Source organism: Elephas maximus, chromosome 14, assembly GCF_024166365.1.
Source record: "Elephas maximus indicus isolate mEleMax1 chromosome 14, mEleMax1 primary haplotype, whole genome shotgun sequence".
In the NCBI taxonomy this organism is placed as follows: domain Eukaryota; kingdom Metazoa; phylum Chordata; class Mammalia; order Proboscidea; family Elephantidae; genus Elephas; species Elephas maximus.
In genome coordinates, this window is record NC_064832.1 from 89,679,385 (window position 1) to 89,704,181 (window position 24,797).

Sequence of the window (24,797 nt, forward strand, 5' to 3'; positions counted from 1 at the left end):
TTCAAAGTCTAACAATGATGAACGCTATTAAACATTAAATGGGAACCCTGGTGGTGCAACGGTTAAACGCTTGGTTGCCGACCGAAAGGTTAGCGGTTTGAACCTACCCAGCACCTCCACAGGAGAAAAGACTTGGCGATCTGCTCCTGTAAAGATGACTGCCTAGGAAACAGTATGGGGCACTTCTACTCCACCACATGGGGTCACTATGAGTCGATATCAACTCAAGAGAACCTAACAACAACAAAGAACATTAAACTGTGTTTCCAAAATCACCTCCTGGAATGGTTAATAGTACTTCTAATTAGATAAGATTTGAGAATGAACTCCCTCTCTTGTCTCTTTTTTCTTTCCTGCTCTGTACTTAAGATATAAAATAGGTCAACCAGTACCAAGTTAATTCCACTCCCAGGAAGAACTCTAATGCCAAAGAAGAGCTGGCTCTGATACCACTATACCATATTACCTCTCGTGATACCAAATGCTGTAAATTTCAGAGCTAATGTTTTCCTTACAATTGAAAACGCTTTATTTAAAAGTCATGAAAACGTTCTGGTGAAAGGCTCTAAAAAAAGTTACGGCCTTGAGAAGTTGCTGAAATGACTGCCTAATTTTCAGAAATGGTAACCTTTCCAACAGCTGAAAGATGACTTTTTGTCTCTTTCTGGGACTAATTCATTTTCAAATGAAAACTGACACACACAAGAAAGCTCATAGAAAACCCCGATAAACAGAATGAGGAAGGTGAAGACAAAAGAAGCTGAATACTTATTTACTTTCATATTTGTAAGTCAAATTAGGATTCATGTATCAACACACACGCGCTCACATACACATATCTATACATTACACAGATAACACAGCTCCTGCTGTACGTCACAGATTGCCTAGGTCACACGAATTTTTGAAAATTCCGTAAAGCCTGTGTAAGCCAGAACTTCTGTAAGGCAGAAACCTGTCAGAGAAGGAAAACTCAAATATTTTCCACTACAAGGAGAGAGAGAAAAGTGTCAAGACAGCACCCTATCAAAGACACTCCTATCGAGTTCCAGCTCTCGTAGGTTTCACTGTATTTCTGATTAATATGGTGTCCACATTCATTTCATAGGAAATAAAACAGTGAACATAATTTAACCTTTACCGAGGAGTCACAATGATTATGTAAAATATCACACTACAGAAGACTAGGTGACGTAGCTTTAGAAAATGCCCACGGGGACTTCAGAATACAGTATCTGGTTACCTTATAAAACTCTCGGGACACCAGCATATGGAGACACTTCATAAATGTTGAGTTATAATCTGCACTAGGATTAACGAGTTTGACCAATCTGCTTCTTTGGTTTTTAACTGTAGAAATCCTATCTCTATGCTTCACAGGCAAAAAACTACGGGGCAATGACAACAGGAAGGAACAAGAAGGCACAAAAGGGCATGAGTCTACTGTGTGGAAGTTCTAAAGGCACGAGAAATGGCCGCAGGTTTCTTGTTGCTTTGTTGCTGATGAAGATTAAATAGAACAATGGAATTGGTGGTATTTTGATAAGCTTAAGTTGTCAAATAAACTTATGATGTTGCTATAAAATGACAAGCTATAGGGAAACATTCCAAATGTATCATACTTCTGGCTGATGCTCAATTTGATAGAGAACTAGATCCTAACTGCCAACAGACAAAACCTCTGCCATGCATGCAACAGATCTCTAAAACGTTAGCTGGGTAGGAAAAACTAACATCATAAAAATGCTCTTCAGTCTTGATGAACAGCTTGTTTTTTGGTTCTCTTATGCTTTTATCGAGTAATTTCTAAACGAGTTCCACAGAATCGTAGAGTCCCTAAATTTCAGAACTGAGCTGAAGTTGAATCTCTGAGACTCAGGACTAGGTAGAAGCTAAGACACCACTACTCCCCAGCAGGCATTTCCGGATCCACATCAATGTTATGACACACAGTCAGGAATTTATGGCATTTTCATTGTTAATTTATTAATGCCAATGGTACAGTTATTTATATATACAATAATTATACCTGTTCTGTTTGGTTGATTGTTCCTTTCAACGCTTTAAAAACATAACCGATACTTTATAAGAATAAGCCAAAAATCTCATTTTCTTCCCAGGCTGCTTTAACCATCTTTTGTCCTAGCAGAACTTCTGAAGTATCAGAATGTCCATCTGATAGAAATGCAGAAAGATTGCCCGGAATTGACTGGAGGGAACAAACCACAAAGTGTCTCTAAAAACATCCCATGAACAAAATTTTGAAGGCGCGACAACCTAAAACTGCCTCAGGTCAAACTTGAATTTTCACTTGTGAAATCTGTTATTTTTCACGCTTTTTGAAAAAGGTGAATACACAGAAGTTTTACATTTTGACCAGTTATAGCATTTTTAAAAAATAATAAGTTCCTACTACTCCTAAGAAGTCCATCTACTTCCCTGGGGTAATGCCAACATTCTATTTAAATACAACTTACTTTATAAAATTTCCAACTGTCTTTTCTTAATTACAAAACAGACTTCTGTACTAAACCTCTGCCGTATCATTTTCAAACAAAAGGTAAACCAGATGCTTGGTACTTAACATGCAAAACTGAGCTCTCATTGTAAAACCAAATTAAATTTAGAAGGAACTCCAGAATAAGGCTAAACTACATTTAAAACACAAACAAAAAAAAAGCAAACAAAAAACATGCTGTTGGTTTTGTTTTGCGGCTTGTCAGTCTTGGTCATTTTTCTTTTTCCTTTCATCTAAGAAAATATTTACACATTTCCCACCCACCCTGGCTGATTTATCAAAATTAGCATATTCATTTGGAATTTATAAAAACAAAATAATAAAATTTGATCATGTTATTTAAACAGTAAAAGATCAATAAATGTCAGCTACGTGCCAGTCAGGCACTTTTTAAATACTTTGCATATATTAACCCTCTTAATTTTCACAAAAAAGGTTACGGGCACGCTTATTCCTCACCGACTACCTCGTTATCTGACATTTTACATTTATGATAATAGTAAAACATCGACTGGCCATTCTGCACATTAGTGATGTACATCTGCCAGCAATGAACGCCAAGGTGCAAGGCGAGAGTAACGCTGGCTGTGATGGTTATGTATCGACTTGGCTGGGCCATGATTCTCAGTGGTTTGGCAGTTATATAATGATCTAATTTGGCAGTTTATGTGATGATGTGGTCATCCTCCATTTTTGTATAATGTCGATTTTCACATAATGACCTGATGTTTGGAACCTAACCATGTCAATAAGTGAGGAGGGGGTGTAGTCCTACCTATTATTATCATTCTCAGTATGAGATAAACATCAAGTAGGAGTAGGGTAAACAATGGCAAAGGGCAGTCTATCAGTGGTGGAGCTAGGATTCACATTCAGACATGCTGACTCTAAAGTCTATACTCTTTACCACAGGGTATCATGAATTGTAATTAGTGGTACGAAGCTACTTTTAGGAAATAAAGGAAAACCATTCAATTTGCTGATGGGTAAAGCAAATAGATCACTTTCAATTTCAGTCAAAATTTAAGTTTCACAACTCTTTAATGGAATTCAATATTATAAATTTATTCCGGTGTGATAATCAAACTAAAAAGAAGTCACACAGACACAAAGCACATCAGTGTTTCTAATACAACTGTGCTTCAGTCAAGAAGATTTAAAAGGAGAACAACCAAAGTTCTTTCTCACCTGACATCAAGTCAGAAGCAGACATGAGAATTCAGAGAAAAGATGAGCTATATTAGAAAAAAAAAAACCCAAAGCTTATCCAAAAATTATGAAGGGCTTATTTTGTCACATAAAATTTCAAATCCTGAATCTCATCTAGAAAATTTAGCCACTTTGATATGGCAAGAACTAACAGAAAGAAAACATACCCAAAGGCCAAGTCAACTAAGCATTAAACTCCCAGAGCTGATCTTTTGCGAAATGAGTGATGAGAAAATTTGACATCAAGGGGAATTAAAGCGTCTTCCATTCAATTTTTTAAGTTCCCTCTTGTATGAGTTAAATCTATTCACCTGCTCTAGAGACATGACAATTTCTTAATAAACAGCATCTTATCTGATTGTACGATAAACTGCTGATTGTAAGGCTTACACAGGTGTTCCATTTTATTACTCTAGCTGTTTATGTCAACAACTATTTATTTAATCGTGAAGTCAAGTCAAGGAAGAAAAAGTTTCTAGTAACAATGATTACTCATCATCTTAAAATATATGTTTATTTTCCTTTCATTTACAGGACTATGTCAAGACTAACATTTAAAAGTTGGCACCAGTAAGAAATACTTTTGTCTACAATATAGTTCATTGGTGGAACTCATTAAACTGAATTTGATTTCCTTTTCATTTTCACGCTAAGTAAAAGGGAGAATACAGAAAAGATTTATATTAGCATGAATTAGAACTTTAAGATGTTACTACCATTTTATTCTCCAAAAAGGGAAGACTACTAAATTTATAGCTCCCTCAAGGAAATAAATTTCATAAAGCCAGGCCATTCTGAAACCAATGGAAGAAAAAAAGAAATATCTAAAAATGACAACTACTTTTAAGAAAGCAACCATTTCCTTCTTACTCTATTTTTAAATACTTAAAGGTAATAAAAAATATCAATCCATCATGCTGAGTACATCTCAAAAGGCTGCTGCTCATCCAGGTTTATGAAATTCTACACATGAGAAAATATATTTAAGAAAAAATCTATTTGTACTTTATAGTATCCGTTCACGTACCTTTGCACAGAACAAAAAGAACTGGGCGCGTTGTTTTTCTAACCACACCTTGCAAATCTCCATACTTTTTGATTACACGCTTCAATCAGAGGGATGAGACCAGCGACTAAATCAAAAAAATACTTCTACAAACTTCTACCTGAAGTTCAGAGACAAACCATTAACTAACTACTGACTTAAACTTCCCAAAATCAGTGAATTAGGTTGAAAATCAGCCAGGGCAGATTTTCTACTAGTTTCTGCTGATGTATCAACAACATGTTGCTCTGTAACATGGCTTTATACCAGCAGCACACCAGGAGGCAGGATTTTTCTATCCTGATGAGCGTGACTGCATTTGAAATAATGTCTGGTGAAAGATTTTTAATCACCGTAAAAAGTCTAAAATAGACTTTCCAGGTGTTCAAGAAGCTGAAACATTTGCCCGTGTGATACAATCTATTAAAATGCAAATGCAAAAAAAAAAAAAGAAATGAAAGGAAAATATTTCCAGAACAGAGAACCTGATTTTATGATAGCTTTTTCCATATAACCGCAGTATATTCATAAACTTCCACTTAGAATGTACTTTGAAGCTTGTAGTCTTTCTTCTAGATATTAAAGAAGTTTCTACCTAAATAAGGGAGAAATTTCTCCGAGATTAAATCTGGTTATCAACAATGAAAACACTCCACGGATTCCAGTCCATTTCATGATAACATTATACACGGGGAAAATGTCACTGCTTATGTCCTATCTACTGTCCAGGAAAATGAGCCTTTGGTCTCTGGCATGGGTAACAGCCTTCTGACCACCCAAGGAGAAGTGTGGGTATGTGCTTATAGAGAGGACTTTGGAAGTCTTCATCTCTCTCCCCCCTTCCCAGATCCATCTGCAGTAGATGAGCTCTAGAACCCAGATGTTCCCTGATGTGCCAGGAAAAGATTAGGATCTAGTTGAGTCTGCTTGGAAACCAGGCTGAGTCTGCCATAAACTTAGAGATTACAATCTGAGATAAAGAATCACCTACTTGTATTTCCTAAACTCCTTTCATACTCCCATTGGTGTGATTTCACTTTGAAAACAATTTGTCTTGAAGTTCCAGGAAAAGTTTTTGGAAATTTTATGAAATCAAGACCAACCGCTTATGCAACTAATCAGAAGGAGAGCTATGCTAGAGGGATATGTTTGTGAATGTGTTTGTGTACAGATATGTGTCTACATCTCCATTCTGCAACTGTATTACATTTTTAATCTGTATCTTTTATATATGGAATCACAGAATACAGACTCTGGACAGTTTTTTTTAGAAATAATCCATTGACTACAATTATTCAAGTTTATCAATGCCTTGAAGACAGGAACTTTTTTCCACAATGGTCGGGACCATACTGACGTTGAGGAGATGCCTATAATGCTTGGTGAATATTACCTGCCTGAGGCCAAGAAATGACTGGCTTACTTATCACAAAGTTATATTCCTAGCAGAATTGGGACATTTTAACATCTCCACCTACATCCCAACTCCCTGTCCAACAGTAGCTTTAAAATTATCTATTAATGTTTCAAAATGGATCATTTCCTCCTCTTGATTTCTAAAAGGCATGCTGTTTTACAAGGCAAAAACTGTAAGATTTCAGATATTTAAGCCACAGAAGTACCAAAAGTAGACATCAATGCACAGCTCAACTCCAAGGAAATTTACTGGGTTTTTGACAGTCTCGTTTCCTTGACTGGTAAGCAACAGGAAAACTTGGAAGTGCACGTAACGTAGTTTCACGAATCATAGGTTCCAGAGAACCACGGTCTGGTTTTCCCTTTATGCTATCACGGATAAGAAGCAAAGTCCAAGAATAATCTGCTACATATTATACTTCGGAAAAGAAAATTATTTTAATAGGGAAGAGTTTATTTTAATGTAAACATCAATTGTAAGACATAAAAGGCTCTAATTTAATTTCGGCACTGTAAAATTCCATTATTCTTTCTGGGCGTTGCCTGGAGAACTCAAGGTACAAAAGTGCTGCCAAAACTATCCCTTGTTCCCTCCAGCCAGCAGCTATTTAATCATCAGCTACCAGGTGTCTGATCCTGGGTTCAGGAGCTTTAGCAATAAAATAATTGATAAACTGCAGAAGGGCAAGCAACACAAACCTAGCAGAAAAGACAGGCAGTAAACACAGAATTAAGTTATAATTTAACTACAATTTTGAGAAGCACTATAAAGATTTAATGAAAACACACATACAAGAATTTTTTTTAAAACTTGATGTGAAATGAAATGCCAAAGACTCAATGTTGTCAATATCCAGATTTTTTCCCCCCATTTTCCTCAGGGCAAAATAAACACCAATAATGCTTAAAATTAAGGGTCGGGGGGAGAATAATAGAATGTGAAAACTCCACTTATAGAATGAAAATCAAAATTCTCTCCATGACACCACATCAAAGCTTTGAAATCAAACTTTTGAGAAAAAATAATTGACCTTAAAGAGAAGCCATACAGAATTTCAATCCAGCAAACCCTTCATCAACTCCCAGGTAGTATCAGAAGACTATGCCACATATATATATATATATATACATACACACACACACATATATATACACGTACTCACACACATACATACATATATATATATGGCGGCGGTCTGAACCCACTTAGCGGCTCCATGGAAGAAAAAACCTGGCAATCTGCTCCCATAAAGATGTCAGTTCTACTCTGTCCCACAAGGTCACTATGAGTTGGAATCGACTCCATGACGCACAATAACAACAATATACTTATTAATATTTATTCATGTTGAAATCGGCCCAAAATGCTATGCCTTTTTTTTCCTTGAAATGGTTATGCAGAAGCAACGAACTTTTATCGTAAATATATTTTGATGCATTTTGTGATGGTCACAAAGAGCTACACTGTTGAAGTAAAATCAGGAAGAAAAAAAATTGTAATGAAAACATTTGGTTTACATTAAATCACACATCCCTGAAGGTAATGCCAATATTGAGCATACTGAGGTCAGATGTTGGGATGCCTCAGCAAAGTCCTGAGCACCAAACATGTGCTTGCTCAAAGTCAGCTGAAGGCTAAGCCAACACAGATCGAACCGATAATAACCCAGGAATTTAGGGGCAATAACATCATAGCTGAAGTCCCTGAATGGTACAACTGGTTAACTCACTTGACTGCTAACCGCAAGATTGGAAGTTCAGGTCTACCCAGAGGTACCTCAGAAGAAAGGCCTGGAGATCTACTTCCGGAAAATCAGTCACTGAACTATGACAGAGCAGAGCATGGTTCTGTTCTGACACATATGGGGTCACCATGAGTGGGGTTTGACTTGATGGCAACTGGTTAATATTATAGCCATGACGGGAGGCATTGGTAGTTCAGTGGTAGAATTCTCGCCTTTCATGCAGGAGACCCAGGTTTAATTCTCAGGCAATGCACCTCATGAGCAGCCACTGTCCATCGGTGGAGGTTTGTGTGTTGCTATGACACTGAACAGATTTCAACGGAGCTTCCAAGCTACAGACTAGGAAGAAAGGCCTGGCAATCTACTTCTGAAAATCAGCCAATAAAAACTTTATGGATCACAGTGGTGCAATCTGCAACCAACCGTGTGGATGGTGCAGAACGAGGCAGTATTCCATTCCATTGTGCACAGGTCACCACGAGTCAGGGCCAACTAGACTGCCGCTAACATCATAGCCACAGATATTACACTGAAATAAATTGTGTGTGTATGTGTGTGCAGGCACTCATACGCACATGCAAATATACACATATACATGTATACACCAAAAAAAAACAAACCAAACCCACTGCAGCCACGTCAATTTCAACTCATTGCAACCCTGTAGGACACAGCAGAACTGCCCCCACAGGGTTTCCAAGAAGCAGCTGGTGGATTTGAACTGCTGACCCATGCAAATATACATATATACACGTATACACCAAAAAAAAAAACAAACCAAACCCACTGCAGCCAAGTCAATTTCAACTCATTGCAACCCTGTAGGACATAGCAGAACTGCCCCCGCAGGGTTTCCAAGAAGCAGCTGGTGGATTTGAACAGCAGCCACAGCTCTTAGTTACTGTGCCATCAGGGCTCCTATAAATATATACACATGCATACATATATATCACTGAATTTATGCACGTTTATGGGGAAAAAACACAATTATCATCCGTATTATTTCCCAAGATACTACACAATTACAACTTTGAATAAGGCACAAACTTTCCAAATCTTATCTTTTTGAGATTTTACTGGACATCTACAAACACAGTGGCTTTTTTGATTACTACCCAAAACCGAACCTGTTACCCAGAGTCAAGAATCGCCCCATAGGGTTTCCAAGGCTGTAAATCTTTGCGGAAGCGGGCTGCCACATCTTTCTCCCGGGGAGCTGCTGGTGGTTAGCTTTTGGTTAGCAGACAAGTGCTTTAACCACTGTGCCACCAGGGCTCCTTTTTTCTATTACTAAGTTGTCAGTATTTCCATGTATGATTGTTAACAGTGAAAAAAACATGAATAGAGAGTAATAAGAACATTCTAACAGATTAAAAATATACACCAAAATGGTGCAATATTTACCAACTGTAGACAAGTGCTATAATTATCACCTTTATAGAGATTACTGACAAAATGACAATAGTAATCAAATATATGTAACTATGTAACTAAACTGGTAACAAGGGCTTTTATGATACTATTAGCAGTAAGGGAGCAACTCCCATAAAATATGACTTAATATCACCCCTGATAAGGGTTTAAGTACATATAACCATTGTTATGTGAAAAAACATTATTTTTATTATGTGACAACCCGACAGGATTTAATTACCACACCTACTTCAACCATTAGCCGTTTCATTCAAACCCGAAAAAATAATATTTATGTGGCTGCTGAGAATCATTATGATTGATGCAATCTTTTGTGTTATTCTCTTTTTATAGTCACTTGCATTTGTCATATTAACAAGGGGAAATGTGGGTTTTTTGTTTTGCAACAAAGCTTTCCTGATGATGACTAACTTCTCCCTTTGAACACCAAAGCCTCTCAAACTAACTAATGTACATATAAATATGCCCTTTACAAAGTGCCCTAAGTAAGGGGGTGGGGGCAAGCCTGGAGGACTTAAACCAGAATGAAAAGCAGCTCAGGCAAGATGAGGACATGAAAGCTGTCAAGATAGCTGTTATTCTTATTCTCAATTTCGTACAGCTCATCTGCGCTCAAGGAAGAAAAATCATAGTTTCTTTTAAGCATATCCACAACAGATCTCACTTGAAAGGAAACACAGCGAGTGATTTGGCATGAATGGGCGTATTACCAATTTTCCGGCATCACTACTGAATATTTATGTCAGTGACGAATGATGACATTGGGGAAGTATTTTAACACGAAGCCTGGCCTTGTAAATCGTCTGAATGATGCTGTGTCAAAACAACACCTACCATAAATCAGAGGTTTTAAGACCAGTATTTCTTGTTTAAACACGCTACCTGCTCAGCAGAATCACTTGTGTGAACAGGCATAGATTAATGTGTGCTAAACAGAGCCATTTTACCTCCTAACTGATAGAGCTATCATTTAACAGGCCTATTATTGTCGTGGTAATTTTGACAGTGCAGAAATGTTATAGTTGTGTAAAATATGCATTTAGCAGTAACTCCAGTGGTCATTTGAACTGAATAAACACACAGATAGGTAACTCCACAATTATGTCTCTTCTCTACGGATGACTTCTTTCTGCCAGGGCAAAGGGATGCTGACAATTGATTTTAGAAAAAGTACATAGCAAAACGGTCTTTCCGACATACAAAAAGCTCATTGTGCGGCTTTCATTTCACTTTTCACTTCTCCACAAGTTAGTCGGCAACTTGTGGTGGACTTTCAGGAGTCCTTTTCCTGATTTAAGAAGGAGAACAAACTCCCTCCTCCTCTCCCCACCCCTCCACCCCTCCCCAGCCCTCCACCCCCCCACACTGCACATGCGAACTCACAGTATTTTATGTTTGTGGCCTCATCTACAAAACACAATTTCCTGGTCAGCTGCATCATAAACCTTCATTATTAGGGCTCCTCTAGATTTCTGATTGGGTAGGATACAAGACTCTTAGTGACCCTATAGGACAGAGTAGAACCACCCCATAGGGCTTCCAAGGAGCGGCTGGTGGATTGGAACTGCTGACCTTCTGATCAGCAGCTCAGCTCTTAACGACCACATCACCAGGGCTCCGATACAACAGGTTTCTCTTCAAATCTAGCGCTATTTACATTCCATATTTCAGTGACCACAAGTACCTTCCACCGCAAGCATAAAAATGACAGCAAAGGTCACTAAATAGCTTTTTCTTTTTCTAAGAGTCTTAGCCCTAATTTCATCTGATTCATAACCATATATAATATACATATATATATATTTGTATCTTTTTTTTGCACTAAGGGATGATAACTAAATGACCATCCACACACACAGCACCGCAGAAGAAGCGGTTGTGTGAAATGAACACTGGCTATGGCCCAATATTAATTCTGCGCTTGCCTGAGAGAATAAACAAACACAACACCTACTGACGGAAGGGGCTTCGTCTCTGAGCCAAATGGACAAACTGAAAGCCAAGGAACAGGTATCTATCTGGAGTCCATTACAGTCGATGCACTAAGCCAAGTGCTATGTCACCAAAATTAGGCATGAGAACTATCCATGCATCTTGTCACCAAAACGAAGCGTTAAATTGTAGACACTTGATGAGAATAAAACGTCTCTGCTGACTCTAAAGGCACGAAAAGAAAAGTGTGTGCTCATCTTTCTCCTTAAACTCACATTTCAGAGGAAAACATCAACAGATCATACGAAGAACCATAATAAACCCTTTAGGAATTAAAATACATCCAATCGAGATTTCAGCGTCTGCCTATTCCAGGTACTAGTCAAGAAGCTATCGATTAGGAAACCCAAACACCCTTGTCTGAAACGCTGGATCATCCAGGCCAGCCTTCTGAATAGTTCTTTCACAGAGAGTTTAACGTTTCAAATATAGTAAACCATGAAAATACTTTAAAAATTCCATATCAACGCTACAGGATACGAAGAGCCAAGCAACAAAAACTGAATTTCCAAGAAAGCTTTGTAATACAAACAAGCAGGTTTTACAATACGGTGCTTTTATACTATATCCCTGAAATAATGTAGATCTTACTGCCCTCTTGTGCCAGACGTGAAAAATAAAATGGACTCTGCCTGTGCAAGGAAGACACGATTTACGTTTAAAATAGAAAGCATCTCTTTATTTCTGAATGACTTACTGATGACCTGGGATGTGTATCTGCCATTTATTAAGATCTGATAGAGCTGAAATACAGGAAGAAGTACAGTCAGAATGCTTCTTGGAAGCGAGGATGGCGAGACTTTGCCTCACATACTTTGGACATGTCATCAGGCAGGACCAGTCCCTGGAGAAGGACATCATGATTGGTAAAGTAGAGGGTCAGTGAAAGAGAGGAAGACCCTCAACGAGATGGACTGACACAGGGGCTGCAACAATGGGTTCAAGCATAACAACGATTATAAGGATGGCACAGGACTGGGCAGTGTTTCCTTCTGCTGTACACACGGTCTCAATGAGTCGGAACCAACTTAATGGCACTCAGCAACAACAGAACTGAAACGGGGCTCAGTTAGAAGACAAACTTTGACTAGGAAGAGACAGGTGGAGCAAATAACACATAGACATGGAACACATCTGCAAAAAAAATGCACTATTCAACTCAAAGCACAATCAAAATGCATATAACATTGTGAGGCTATCTAACAGGTAACACCATTACCAAAATATGCATCCAAAAAGGGAAGAATACAAAACAGAGATGAGTGAGAAAAGGATGGTAAAAAGAGATGAGAAAAAAAAAAAGAAAACCATCCTTTGCCATTCTGAAGCCACATAATGGTTTGGTTAGAATTTTACCCAGATAGCTTAAGACTTATCAGGTTATAGAAGGTCAGTAGGCAGAAAGTTACCTTATTACATAAACAAATAAACTATAAAACAAAAAACTATGCAGTCATAAATCTTAAAAAAAAAAAAAAAAGCTGTTGCTGTTGAGTTAGTTCCAACTCATAGCAACCCTACAGGAATAAAAACTGCCCCATAGGGTTTCCACGGAGTGGCTGGTAGATTCGAACTGCCACCTTTTGGTTAGCAGCCCAGCTCTTAACCACTTCACCACCAGGGCTCCTCATACAATCATACATGTGTTCAAAACAGACAATAATTTATCAAGTCATGTGACATGGAGAAGTGTGATCTCAGATGACACCCGCAGTGGTTCAAGTGCAGGCACAGATGCTTCACCACGAGAAGAAACACGGACCTCCCAGGTTACCCTGCCTTCTTAAATCCCTACAAGTGAACTTGGGGCTATGGGGTAGCAGCCAGCATTTCAGGGTGCTCCACTGAAGGTTTGGTTCTCTGAATAAGCAGAAAGGGGCTCCCATGGATAACTGTGTAAGGAGCCGGAGAAAGGGTGAGATGAGAGACAGCACCTCCAGGGGAAGCACTCATGAATAAAGGTGAAACACATTTATAACCAGGATGGTCACACCGACAGCCCACCCCTGGTGTGCTCTAGATCGGGGTCGCTGAGAATATTCCCGCACAAGTAGGGACTGCAGATGAGTATCTAAGGGAACCATACCAAGATGATCTCAAGTCCGACCTAGGTTTGTGTCCCCCAGGCAGGGCCTGCAGGGGACAGACCAGGTGGGGCTGCTGCACCTGGCGTTTCTGCATCAGTCACCAGCCCAAGGTCTAGCTTCCTGGAAGCGGTTTTCAGCTGCCGTCAAGTCAGCCCCCAACTCATACCGACCCCATGTATAAGGGAATGAACACTGCCTGGTCCTGTGCCATTCCCATTAACCGTTGCAGACTGGACCACTGTGATCCATATGGTTTTAAGTGGTTGATCTTTGGAAGTAGATTGTCAGGCCTTTCTTCCTAGTCTGGAAGCTCTATGGAAACCTGTTCAGCGTTATAGCAACACACAAGCCTCCACTGACAGAGGGGTGGTAGCTAGGCATGAGGTGCACTGGCTGGGAATCAAACCTTGGTCTCCCCCATGGGAGGCAAGAATTCTACCACTGAAACACCACTGTCCCCTTCCAAAAGCTGCACATCGGCAAAAGCCCTTTCCGTTCCCTCAGTTTTATAAAATCTGTGGGTTTTAAGGATCCTGAGCTCATAGGAATCTCTTGCTGACCCTTGGTCTCCTCTAAGAGATCACTCTTGGTGACAAATCCTAAAAAAAGAAAGATCTGCTTCCCGTCTTTCTACGCTGCTTCCAGAACACACTCTGTAATTCAGGGGAGTGTGACATTACGCAGGCCAGTTATACCAGTTTGAACCGGTTCAGTCAGGGCCCATGAAGTAAAACTGGAACAGGCCTGAATTTTTACAATTTGGGTGATCTGGAATAGTAGCCAGTATGGAAAAAAATTATGAGTCAAAGCTCTGGAATAGGAGACTCAGAAGAGACATACTGAGTCCCTTCAGGAGGCTGATGTGTGAGACTGGATTATTGCCAAGAGTGAAGAGAACAGCACACCTCCAAAGCAGGCACCGTCAGCAGCCATCTTTGAGTGGGGGAGTGGTTTCCAACTCTATGCAAAATCCAACCAGCAAGAGACTTGGTTGCCACGCAACGCATACACTGCCCTTGTTTTCTAAGAGGGAGATTAAGTTTCTAACAGGACTTCGATCCTTAATCCTTCCCGTTCCGGTTACCGTTTCAGTTCATCCAACTTTTAAAAATTCGAATCTTTCGGTATTGCTTCCTTGGCCATGACAGTACCAGGAAGAACAGGTTCGAAGTCCTGAGTTACATACTTTAAACACGACTTAAAAATCAAGCATGTGTACCTCTCCACCCTAGAGGGCAAATTAATAAAAAAAGAAAAAAAAAAACCATGTAACCATTTAAGTACATATACTCAGTGACATAAACTATGAAGTGTAATTCATAGCTTTTCAGTTCTTCAACATTGTAAAAACTGTAAAAATTTCCTCCAGACAGGAATTAAAAATCTACCACCAAAAGAGTAAATAATTCATGGCCCCTATGTTTTTGGGTGAACTAGGCCTATCTTTGGAGTACTTCTTTGCACTTCTATTTTGTTAAAGGGATAAAATCCCGTTAATAGATACAAAAGGGATAGGTAAGATAAATGCTAGCGTGTTCCTACATGATTAGAGACCTTGAAGATTTAGACTTGGTCACAAATCCCTGAATAAGAAATAAGCCAGCATGAGGAGAAGCCTACAGGTCATGAACATAAGAATCTGGTTAGTTGTAGTCCTGAGCATTAGAGGCCGTGATATCAGAAATTCAGTCTAACTTAATGCTCCACACTTAACGACTATAGTTTTCAAATTAACTGGCAAGGTGGAGTGACTTCACAGCTGTGATGGTATACAAGTTTTACTTATAAGTACACTTTTTAACTACAACTATAATAATACTATATATTCGTGTGGATCTTTGTGATTTACAAATTCCTTGTGCTTTGCCCTGTGCCTGGACTTAAAAAAAAAAAAAGTTGAATAAATCTACACAAGATGTTTTCCAGAACAATCTCACTTAACCTTGACAACAATCTTGTGACACAAGAAGAGCAGGACTTTTTATTTCCATTTCACAAGTGAAGAAACTGAAGTCCAGAGAGAAATCATCATCATCATCATCGCCAAGATTTATTAGGTTCTGACCAAGCTCTGTGAATGTATCAACCTGCTTAATTCTCACAGTATTTTCATAAGGCGAGTGTCTTAGTCATCTAGTGCTGCTGTAACAGGAATACCACAAGTGGATGGCTTTAACAAAAACAAGTTTATTCTCTCACAGTCTAGTAGGCTAGAAGTCTAAATTCAGGGCACCAGCTCCACGGGAAGGCTCTGTCAGCTCTGAATGAAAGTCCTTGTCATCACTCTTCCTCAGGTCAAGGAACTTCTCAGTGCAGGAGCCTCAGGTCCAAAGGACCCACTCTGCTCTTGGTGTTGCTTTCTTGGTGGTATGAGGCTCTCCCCTCTGTGCTTACTTCCCCTTCCTTTTATTTCTTGTAAGATAAAAGGCAGCGTAGGCCACACCCCAGGGAAACTCCCTTTACATTGGATCAGAGATGTGGCCTTAGCAAGGGTGTTACAATCCCACCCTAAGCCTCTTTAACATAAAATTACAATCACAAAATGGAGGACAACCACACAATACCAGGAATCATAACCTAACCAAGATGACACATATTTTTAGAGGACACAATTCAATCCGTGATAGAGGGTATGCATATTATCCTCATTTTAGAGATAAGAAAATGGAGGCACAGAGAAGTAACTAGCACAGAAATATTAACATTAGTAAATTGTTGTGGTTAGTTGCTGTCGAGCCGTTTCCGATTCATGATGACCCCATGAGTGCAGAGGAGAACCGCTCCATAGAGTTATCAAGGCTGTGACCTTTCCGAAGGAGATCACAAGGCGCATCTGGGTGGATTAGAACTGCCAACCTTTCAGCTAGCTTAACCGTCTGTGCTACCCCGGGATGCCTATTATTAGTAACTAACACCAGTTATTAATGTTAATAACTACCACCACCTATTACTATTAGGAACTAGCACCACGGTTGACCCCGGCAGCTGGCTCCAGGGCCCACACCTTTAACCACATCATCATCCTACTTTGAGATTTACCTATCCAACAGGACCTATATGACTTGGCCTAGGTTGCACAGCTAGTCAATGCCAAGGCCAAAGGTACTCCCATGCTCCCTCCAGTCCCCCCTCCTGTCTCTGCATGTCCTGCCCATTATTACCTGTACAAATGAAGCCACTCTGGGCCTCACCACAAGCTCAACTGACCAAGGTGGGGATATATGTTGATGACTGTCATGAATTGAATTGTGTCCCCCAAAAATATCAACTTGGCTAGTATTGTGTGATTGTCCATCATTTTGTCCCCTCATGTGACTTTCCTGTAAGTTGTAAATCCTACCTCTATGATGTTAATGAGGAGGGATTAGCAGCAGATATGTAACTGAGGCAGGACTCAATCTATAAGATTAAGCTTTGTCTGAAGTCAATTTCTTTTAAGATATAAAAGAGAGAAGTGAGCAGAGACATGGGGACGTCAGACCACCAAGAAAGAAGAGCCAGGAGAAAAGCATGTCCTTTGGACCGGGGGTCCCCGCACTGAGAAGCTCCTAGATCAGGGCAAGATTGATGACAAGGACCTTCCTCCAGCTGGCAGAGAAAGCCTTCCCCTGGAGCTGACACCCTGAATTCAGATGTCTAGCCTACTGGACTGAGAGAGAGTAAACTTCTCTTTGTTAATGCCACCCACTTGTGGTATTTCTACTATAGTAGCAATAGATAACTAAGACAATGACTAACTCTTCAAAGGCACCCTGATCAGGGAGGCTACCTTCAGAAGCACAACATCAGGGTAGAGGCATAAACCACTTGGAAACCACCAGGTACACTCATAACAAGGAACTACTACAGCAGGCAGATAGCACAAAGTCTCAAATATGTAATCAAAAGTCCGCTTTACACCCACAGAGTCAAAGCTTGCATTAAAAGAGAAGTTCAGACTTTACCAGTATTGAATTTTAATTAATGTTCCATCACCATATTAAGTAAACCAAGGTCAGGGTATGCTCAGGGTCTCCGTGGCTCCAGAAATGGATGGGCCTCGCAGTGAAAGAAACAAACACACAGCCTGTCTTGTGTCATCCAATCAGGTGCCTGCTAAAGAGAGCTTCCCTCCCAAACACCCTTTTAGCTCAGGAATGAAGTCACTCCTAAGGCTCATCCTTCAGTCAAAGGTTGGGAAGGCCCATAAAACAAAATGAAACTAAAGGGGCACCCCAGCCCAGGGGCAAGGACTAGAAGGTAGGAAAGGACAGGAGATCTGGTAATAGGGAACCCAAAGTCAAGAAGGGAGAGTACTGACGTATTGGGGGTTGCTAACCAATGTCATAAAACAATATATGTACTAACTGTTCAATGAATGAGAAGCTGGGTCGTTCTGTAAACCTTCATTTGAAGTACAATAAAAAATAAATTAAATGAAGTACCATTAAAAATAAACAAACAAAGAGCCTCCCGAATCCACAGAGGTCCTTCCTAAAGCACGCCAGAGACTAACCAGCTGCCAATGAGTCGATTCCAACTCATGGTGAACCCACGTGTTTCAGAGTAGAACTGCACACAGGGTTTTCATCGGCTGTGGCTGTTCAGAAGTAGATCTCTAGGTGAGGTGCAACTCTGGATGGATTTCAATCGCCAACCTTTTGGTTAGTAGCCAAGCGCTCCACCAATTGTGCCACTCAGGACTCCTAAACCCCCAAAAAGCCATTGCTATAGAGTCAATTCCGACTCACAGCAACCCTATAGGACAGAGCAGAACTGCTCCATAGTGTTTCCAAGGCTGTATCTTTACAGAAGCAGACGGCCACATCTTTCTCCTGTGGAGCGGCTGGTGGGTTCAAACCACCGACCTTTCAGTTAGCAGCTGAATGCTTAACCACTGTGCCAACCAGGGCTCCCTACAGCCATGTAAATATAGCCAATGTTTTCACATCCAACTATTTTTCAGTATGTTTACATTTAACACAAACATAGGGTATTTCATATGCCATACAACAAATGGGTTCCTCAATTTTGCCGCAAAGGGAACATTCATTTATTTATACATACACGCACACAATGGAATAAAACACTGCATACAACCTGCATTGAGATTTTCTCTGGGAGAAGAAAAATATCAGGGAAACTTTCTGTGGAAAATGAATCAACACACTATAGTGTTTTTCTTCCAAGGAAATCCCCCAATTTCAAACAGTAAAATGTAATCAGATACTAAATGTGCTAACAAGACACCTTTGTTGATAAACCTGTCATCCGACTTACCTACTGGATTTCTATCAAAGAACAACACTGGAGCTTTCAAAATTGACTCAAACATTTTGTTGTGCAGAGTCTGAGAGGAATTAACAAGGACGTAGAATGCCAACAGAGATTGTGCTATGCCAAAGAGGACGGTAGCTGCAGTCAAACCTGCAACACAAAAACAGCCATCAGCCAGCACAGGGCCTCTGCGTGTCCTTACGAAAAGCTAAAGCAGGTCAGGCAGTTTATAAAGACATCACTTATTCCACTCTATAAAGTATCTGTGGGTTCTACAACAGTCAAATGTATTCACAAGATAAATCTATAAAGAAGAATTACAATCATTTATTTTGCCTCGTTGAATGGAAGTGGGGGGGGGAGGGTGTTGGGTGGGAATCAGGTGCAAACTACAATTGGATCCTTGGTTTCCTAAATCAATTATAACCAAATCTACTGCCTTCGAGTTGATTCCAACTCCCAGTGACCCTATAAGACAGGATGGAAGTGCCCCATAGGGTTCCCAAGGAGTGGCTGGTGGATTTAAACTGCCAGCCTTTTGGTTAGTAGCCAAGCTCTTATCCACTGTGCACTAGAGCTCCAAAGCAATGATAAGTTTTATTGAAAAGTAAGAAATATGAAAAACAATTATAAAAAATAGTCAATCTTTTGAAATGGTATATGTTTTGCTCTGTATATTCTCAACAACAACGAAAATAAACAACAAAAACATGAGTTGATCTTCCCTTCTCCATACTCCAAATCTCACTATTTACAGCATGTCCCATAATCTAAAACTGTGCTGCTCTGATGCCCGCACATGACATTAACGGAATAGGAGAAACGCCTTACCTTGTCCTCACAGAAAATGCCCAAGTCACTTTAAAGAATTTGAAAATACCATATTAAATTGCAAGTGACAAACCTCTTAAGTAGCTGGCTTCCAAAAAAATAGCAAATATACTAACTTAAATTTTAACATAAGACAACTAATCTAAGTAACTAATCTTCCATTAAGTGTTTTCATATAAACAGCATTTTTAAATGAACATAGTTTAAATGTTTTTGTATCTTAGAAATTTTTTAAACTTTTTATTTTGAGATAATTTCTGACTTAAAGAATTTCAAGAGCATTGCAGAGTTACTGCATATCATTGACTTTGTTAAATCTCTGTATAAACGATACAGTTTATTAGTGAGACATGAATGAGTACCTACTATGCACATAAAAATTAAAATCACTTTTCTAATATGTCTCGAACTCACAATGCTGAATACAGTGGGAACAGCTCCTGCAATAAATATTCCATTGGGTAATTTTTTTTTCCCTTTAGATGATACATCATTATTATTTAAACTGTGAAAGCAGCTCAAATGCCTAAACTCCATCAACAGGCATTTTCCTTAGCCCGAAATCCTACGTGAATATATAATAGAATGTTTTTCTTCTTCAGGTCTCACATGGTCCACCAACTCAGAAGGTAAACAGCTAATCGATTTAGATTTCTTAGCAACTGATCAAGGAAAAAAATACCAAATTCAAATGAGTGGGTTCTTAACAGAGATAACTCACTCTATCTTTCAGCAGAGCTTGTATGAGCATTTGCTGTGGCAACACTTAAAAATTTAGATGAGGATTTTCTTTTAAAAGTACATAACGCTACACAGACTCTGAGCGCTCTTTTAAGAACAGAGTGCTGTGGTAATATTAGTCTGGAAACTCAAATGTTAAATTCATCACACAGTTGGGAACGTGATAGCATTGTGATCTCGAGCTAAGAAGGGGAAGGAACCCTTACTCCCAGACCCAGGATTTGTCCCCGCTTAGCTTCTCTCTTAAGCAATTAGTGAAGCCCAAGAGATGAGCAGTGTGCTGATGGGAGCTTTGTGTACCGGGGAGGGAACGATGCTTTTATTTTGGGTGCTTTGCTTCCTGAGGATTGCATCCAAGTTAAATAAAAGACAGGGTTTATTCAGACAGAATTGGAACAATCCGAACCACAGGGTGGGGATCCGTTTCTAATCCCCTTGCCCATCCATATAATGATAGAAGATTTAGCTAAAGCCATCCATTAGAATAGACAATAGCCACATATTTCCAGTGGCTGGCTCTCTGAATGCTCCATCCTGGTTTAACTTTCAAAATCCAGTACAGAGCAAATTAAGAGTCTTCATTCAGCCTCTTTCTTCCAGTCAATTTTTAAAATAATTATTCTAATTAATTCACACAGTAAATGCGACTCAGGCTCTTAATCTGTTAAGACACGACTGAATTATTCCTGGAAGCCCTAGTTACCCAGGGCTCCTTGTAAATGCCTCAGACTCTCACATAACAGACGGAATGATTAAACTTTACCTGAGTAAATTCCTAAGAACCAGTTAAGATCCAGCTTCTCCGTTATGTTTCCTTTTCCATTTACTGTGATATTCAGTGCACTCTGTTCATTTGCCCTATGGAACAGGGGGAAAAATGCATTAAGCCACAGACAGAGTATAGATAAATTACCAAAAAAAAAATTTTTTTAACCTCAGCTTGGGAGAAATACTTTATGCTGGAGAACAATTCCCAGCTCCCACAGTCCTGTGTACATCCATCCACCTTATAAAAATCCAATTTGAATCATGACTTTCTGTTCTCAAAATTGTCTGTGAACACGTGGCTGAGGATCAGACATGGGTACCAACCATTACATGTCGCACTCCACCAGCACAAACTTTAATTTCTTCTCAGGTAAACTAAGTGAGGATTAGATGATAAGGCTGAACAAACTCCATCTCTCCCATAACTCTGTGGAAAAGTGAGGCTTCATAGGGATGTTATAACACTTCCAATCAGACGAGAAATAACTCACCAATATGAAAGCCACCAATCCTGAAGAACATAGGAAACCTGGAGTAGGAAAAACAATCAATCATTGGCATTACTAACCAACTCCAAACTCTTCATCGTTAAAACAGATCATCGAGGGGTTCCAGAGGACAGAAATAGTCCTTTCAGTTTGGGTCTGTGCCAAGCACAACACCCAAGTAACGACAGGCCAAGTAATTGCATATTCCATTTTAAAATCTTTCATTGATATTCTTTCTTTCTAGACACTCTTTGTAATGTGTGCACAACACCAGTAAGCATCGCTTATTTTGTTCCCCCCAATAGAGCTTTTCAAACCAATTTCGAGTGAACTGCAAAATGCATAAATGGGGATATTTGTAATTATTGGTTTAAGGACACACAGAGTTCATGATTTACCAGAGCTGCAGCATTTAGTAGAATAAGGAAAATGATAACGAGCCAGTGAGCACCAGCTGCGAAGTAATTCTTATAGGCCTTAAGACCAACTTTTCCTTCAGAACGGCTCTCCTCGGGTAGCGGAGCCTGTACGTCCTCAGTCTGTGGAGGTAAAAAGGCCAGTAAGAAAATTTAAATAGTACACAAAAAGTTTTAAAAGGTTAACGATGCATTCTGTTGGCAAAGCTGTGAGAAAACCAGCCTATCTCATATACCACCAACAGGAGTGCGAACTATGGAGGAGAACGTGGCAATGTCTATCCAAACCATGTCCGCATCTATCCTTGGACCCAGCTAGACCACCTCTGAGAATCTATTAGAAATAAATAAGTATCATTTGCATACGGTTATTCATTGTGGCATGGCTTTGCCTAATGTCCAACCTCATGACTTCCAACACATGCCAACACACCTGATTCATGTATAAATGCAGGTGATTGTTCCAAAATGATCTGTAACTAATGTGCTACTCCAGATGGTCTGTACCATAAAACATAGAAGGAGCTCAACACATCAACCAAATACATTAAAAAAAATACATTAACTGAGCTCAAATAGCAAGCTTGGTCATGAGAGTTTGGACGGCGAAGGATAGCATACTTGCTTGGTTCCTGAGTTTCAGAGAGTGATTCCTGAGAGTTTGGGATGGGAGGGGTTAATGTGAATACTTGTTAGAGTCATCCAGGCTCCTGGTATTGGACAGTGTGGGTTTGGATGTGAGGAACACCTTATATATTTTTAAAGGTGCTCTACGGCACTTCTGAAGGAGCCCTGGCAGTGCAAATGGTTAAGCACTTGGCTGCTACCCAAAAGGCTGGCGGTTCAAAGCCACCCAGCAGCTCCCCAGCGGCTCCGCAGGAGAAAAACCTGGCAATGTGCTTTCGTAAAGATGACAACCAAGAAAACCCCAAGGGGCAGTTCTACTGTCACATGAGGTCACTGTGAGTTTGAGTTGAAAATGACTCGATGGCACCTAACAGCCAACCAATAGTGAGTACGTTTGTGCCTGGAGGACTTAGAATGTTTCGTAGATTCACGTGAGCTGAGGATGTGCGTGGCCCTGTGATGGCTGCTGGGGATTCAAACACGGGAAGACATGGTTCCTGGTTTTGAAAGGTAAGAAAGGAAGGTGGGAACTAACTCTAAAGCGTCTCCTGTGTACCACGAATTCTCGGGACACTACACACGTTACTTCCGGTCCATGACACGTTAGACAAGTGGGCAAAAGACAATCTTCAACCACCTACAGTGCCAGAACATTCCAACGTACAGGAAAAGCAGCTGACTAAATGTGGGCCACAGCAGGACTCAATCTATAAAAAACAGTTGCCATCCAACCTTTCAGTTAGCAGCCAAGCACTTAACGGTTTGCAACACCCAGGGGCTCCAGATGACTGTAAATAGTTATATTTGTGATGAGGTATTAAATAAACACTCTACATGCAATATGAGTGTTTAGAGTCCCTCTAGAATTAGGTTGGATGAAATGTAGTCTGTGGGCTATGTTGTTAAGGATATGAAATAATTAATTATGAACCTGATATTATATTGGTGCTCAAACATTTATAAGATTTGAAGATGGTGGAAAAAAATATTTTCACCCCAGGATATCTCACTAGCAGACCTGTCAAAGTGCTCAACATCCTTGTGCTCACCACTACTTTGCAAAAAAAAAAAAAAAAATTTGCTGTCAAGTCAACCCTAATGGGCAGAGTAGAATTGCCCCATAGGGTTTTCAAGGCTATAATCTTTACAGAAACAGACTGCCACATGCTTCTCCCACAGAGCAGCTGGTGGGTTTGAACTGCTGACCTTTTGGTTAATAGTGAAGCACTTAACCACTGTGCCACCAGGACTCCTTCAATCAGTCTATTAAAAAAACCAAACTCGTTGTCGTCAATTCTGACTCACAGCAACCCTACAGGACAGAGGTGAACTGCCATGGCATTTCCAAGGAGCAGCTGGTGGATTCGAACTGCCGACCTTTTGGTTAGCAGCCTTAATGCTTACCCACTGTGCCACCAGGGCTCTGGATCAGTCTATAAGGGTCTTCGAATTAAACCTCTGGATACAAAAGGGAAGCCTGGGGCCACCAGAAGAAGTAAACTAAAGACTCCCTAATATCAGTGTGAGCCCCAAAAGCCTTGAGAACTTCCAGTGGCACACCCACCACTGATCCCCATGGGAGTCCCCATTCTGTACCCAAAGGGTAACCCAGACCAGGCTTGCTCCTTTTCATTCTGTTTTAATTCTATCAATTCCAGTGAATAAGGCCTCAGAACCATACAATCCACTTTGGGACAAACGGAAATTTCATGAGCAGAGTTGACTGAAGACCCATGAGGCCAATACAGGCCAACAAAACCAGCACTTGCATATGGTAAGATGGAACTCACAGTTTGGCCCTCTTGAGCACCATCTTTCAAGGAGGGTCTAGAAGACTGCTGAGACCAAACCGAAGACTCAGAGAAGGTTCGATTCCTCAGCGTGGGAGTTCCTGGAACTGGAGACTGCTCCGTTTCGTCATTTTCCTTCTTTAAGAGGGAACCAAAATCCAACCCAGATTTCAGAAACTCAGTATAAGTCCCCTTTTGCACCATTTTGCCCTAAAATAAAAAGAATTTGAAAGTAGTACATTTGCATTTGATAACACTAAGCCAACACAAACACAAATCAAGAAAAGTTAACTAGTCTTAAACTACGATTTTAAGTAAGTTATCCCTAGGTCTGGAATTTCCGTTTATTAATCTAGTTAAATTTAACTCCACACATAATAGCTGAACATTCTGTTCCCTGACAAACTCTGTGTTAGGTGCTGAGGGATATAAAA

At 40.0% G+C, this 24,797-nt stretch overlaps 1 protein-coding gene across 1 annotated transcript in view; it reads right to left on the bottom strand.

Moving 5' to 3' along the window:
- The window catches only part of ABCC4 (ATP binding cassette subfamily C member 4), a 324,633-nt gene that overhangs the window by 151,611 nt on the left and 148,225 nt on the right, over window positions 1-24,797 (bottom strand). Inside the window, exons 15-19 of the mRNA XM_049853454.1 lie at window positions 24,364-24,573; window positions 21,929-22,069; window positions 21,534-21,571; window positions 21,038-21,132; window positions 18,706-18,852 (exon numbers count right to left, since the gene is read on the bottom strand). Of these exons, the coding sequence (XP_049709411.1) occupies window positions 18,706-18,852; window positions 21,038-21,132; window positions 21,534-21,571; window positions 21,929-22,069; window positions 24,364-24,573 (631 nt within the window). The remainder of the gene's footprint in view (window positions 1-18,705; window positions 18,853-21,037; window positions 21,133-21,533; window positions 21,572-21,928; window positions 22,070-24,363; window positions 24,574-24,797) is intronic.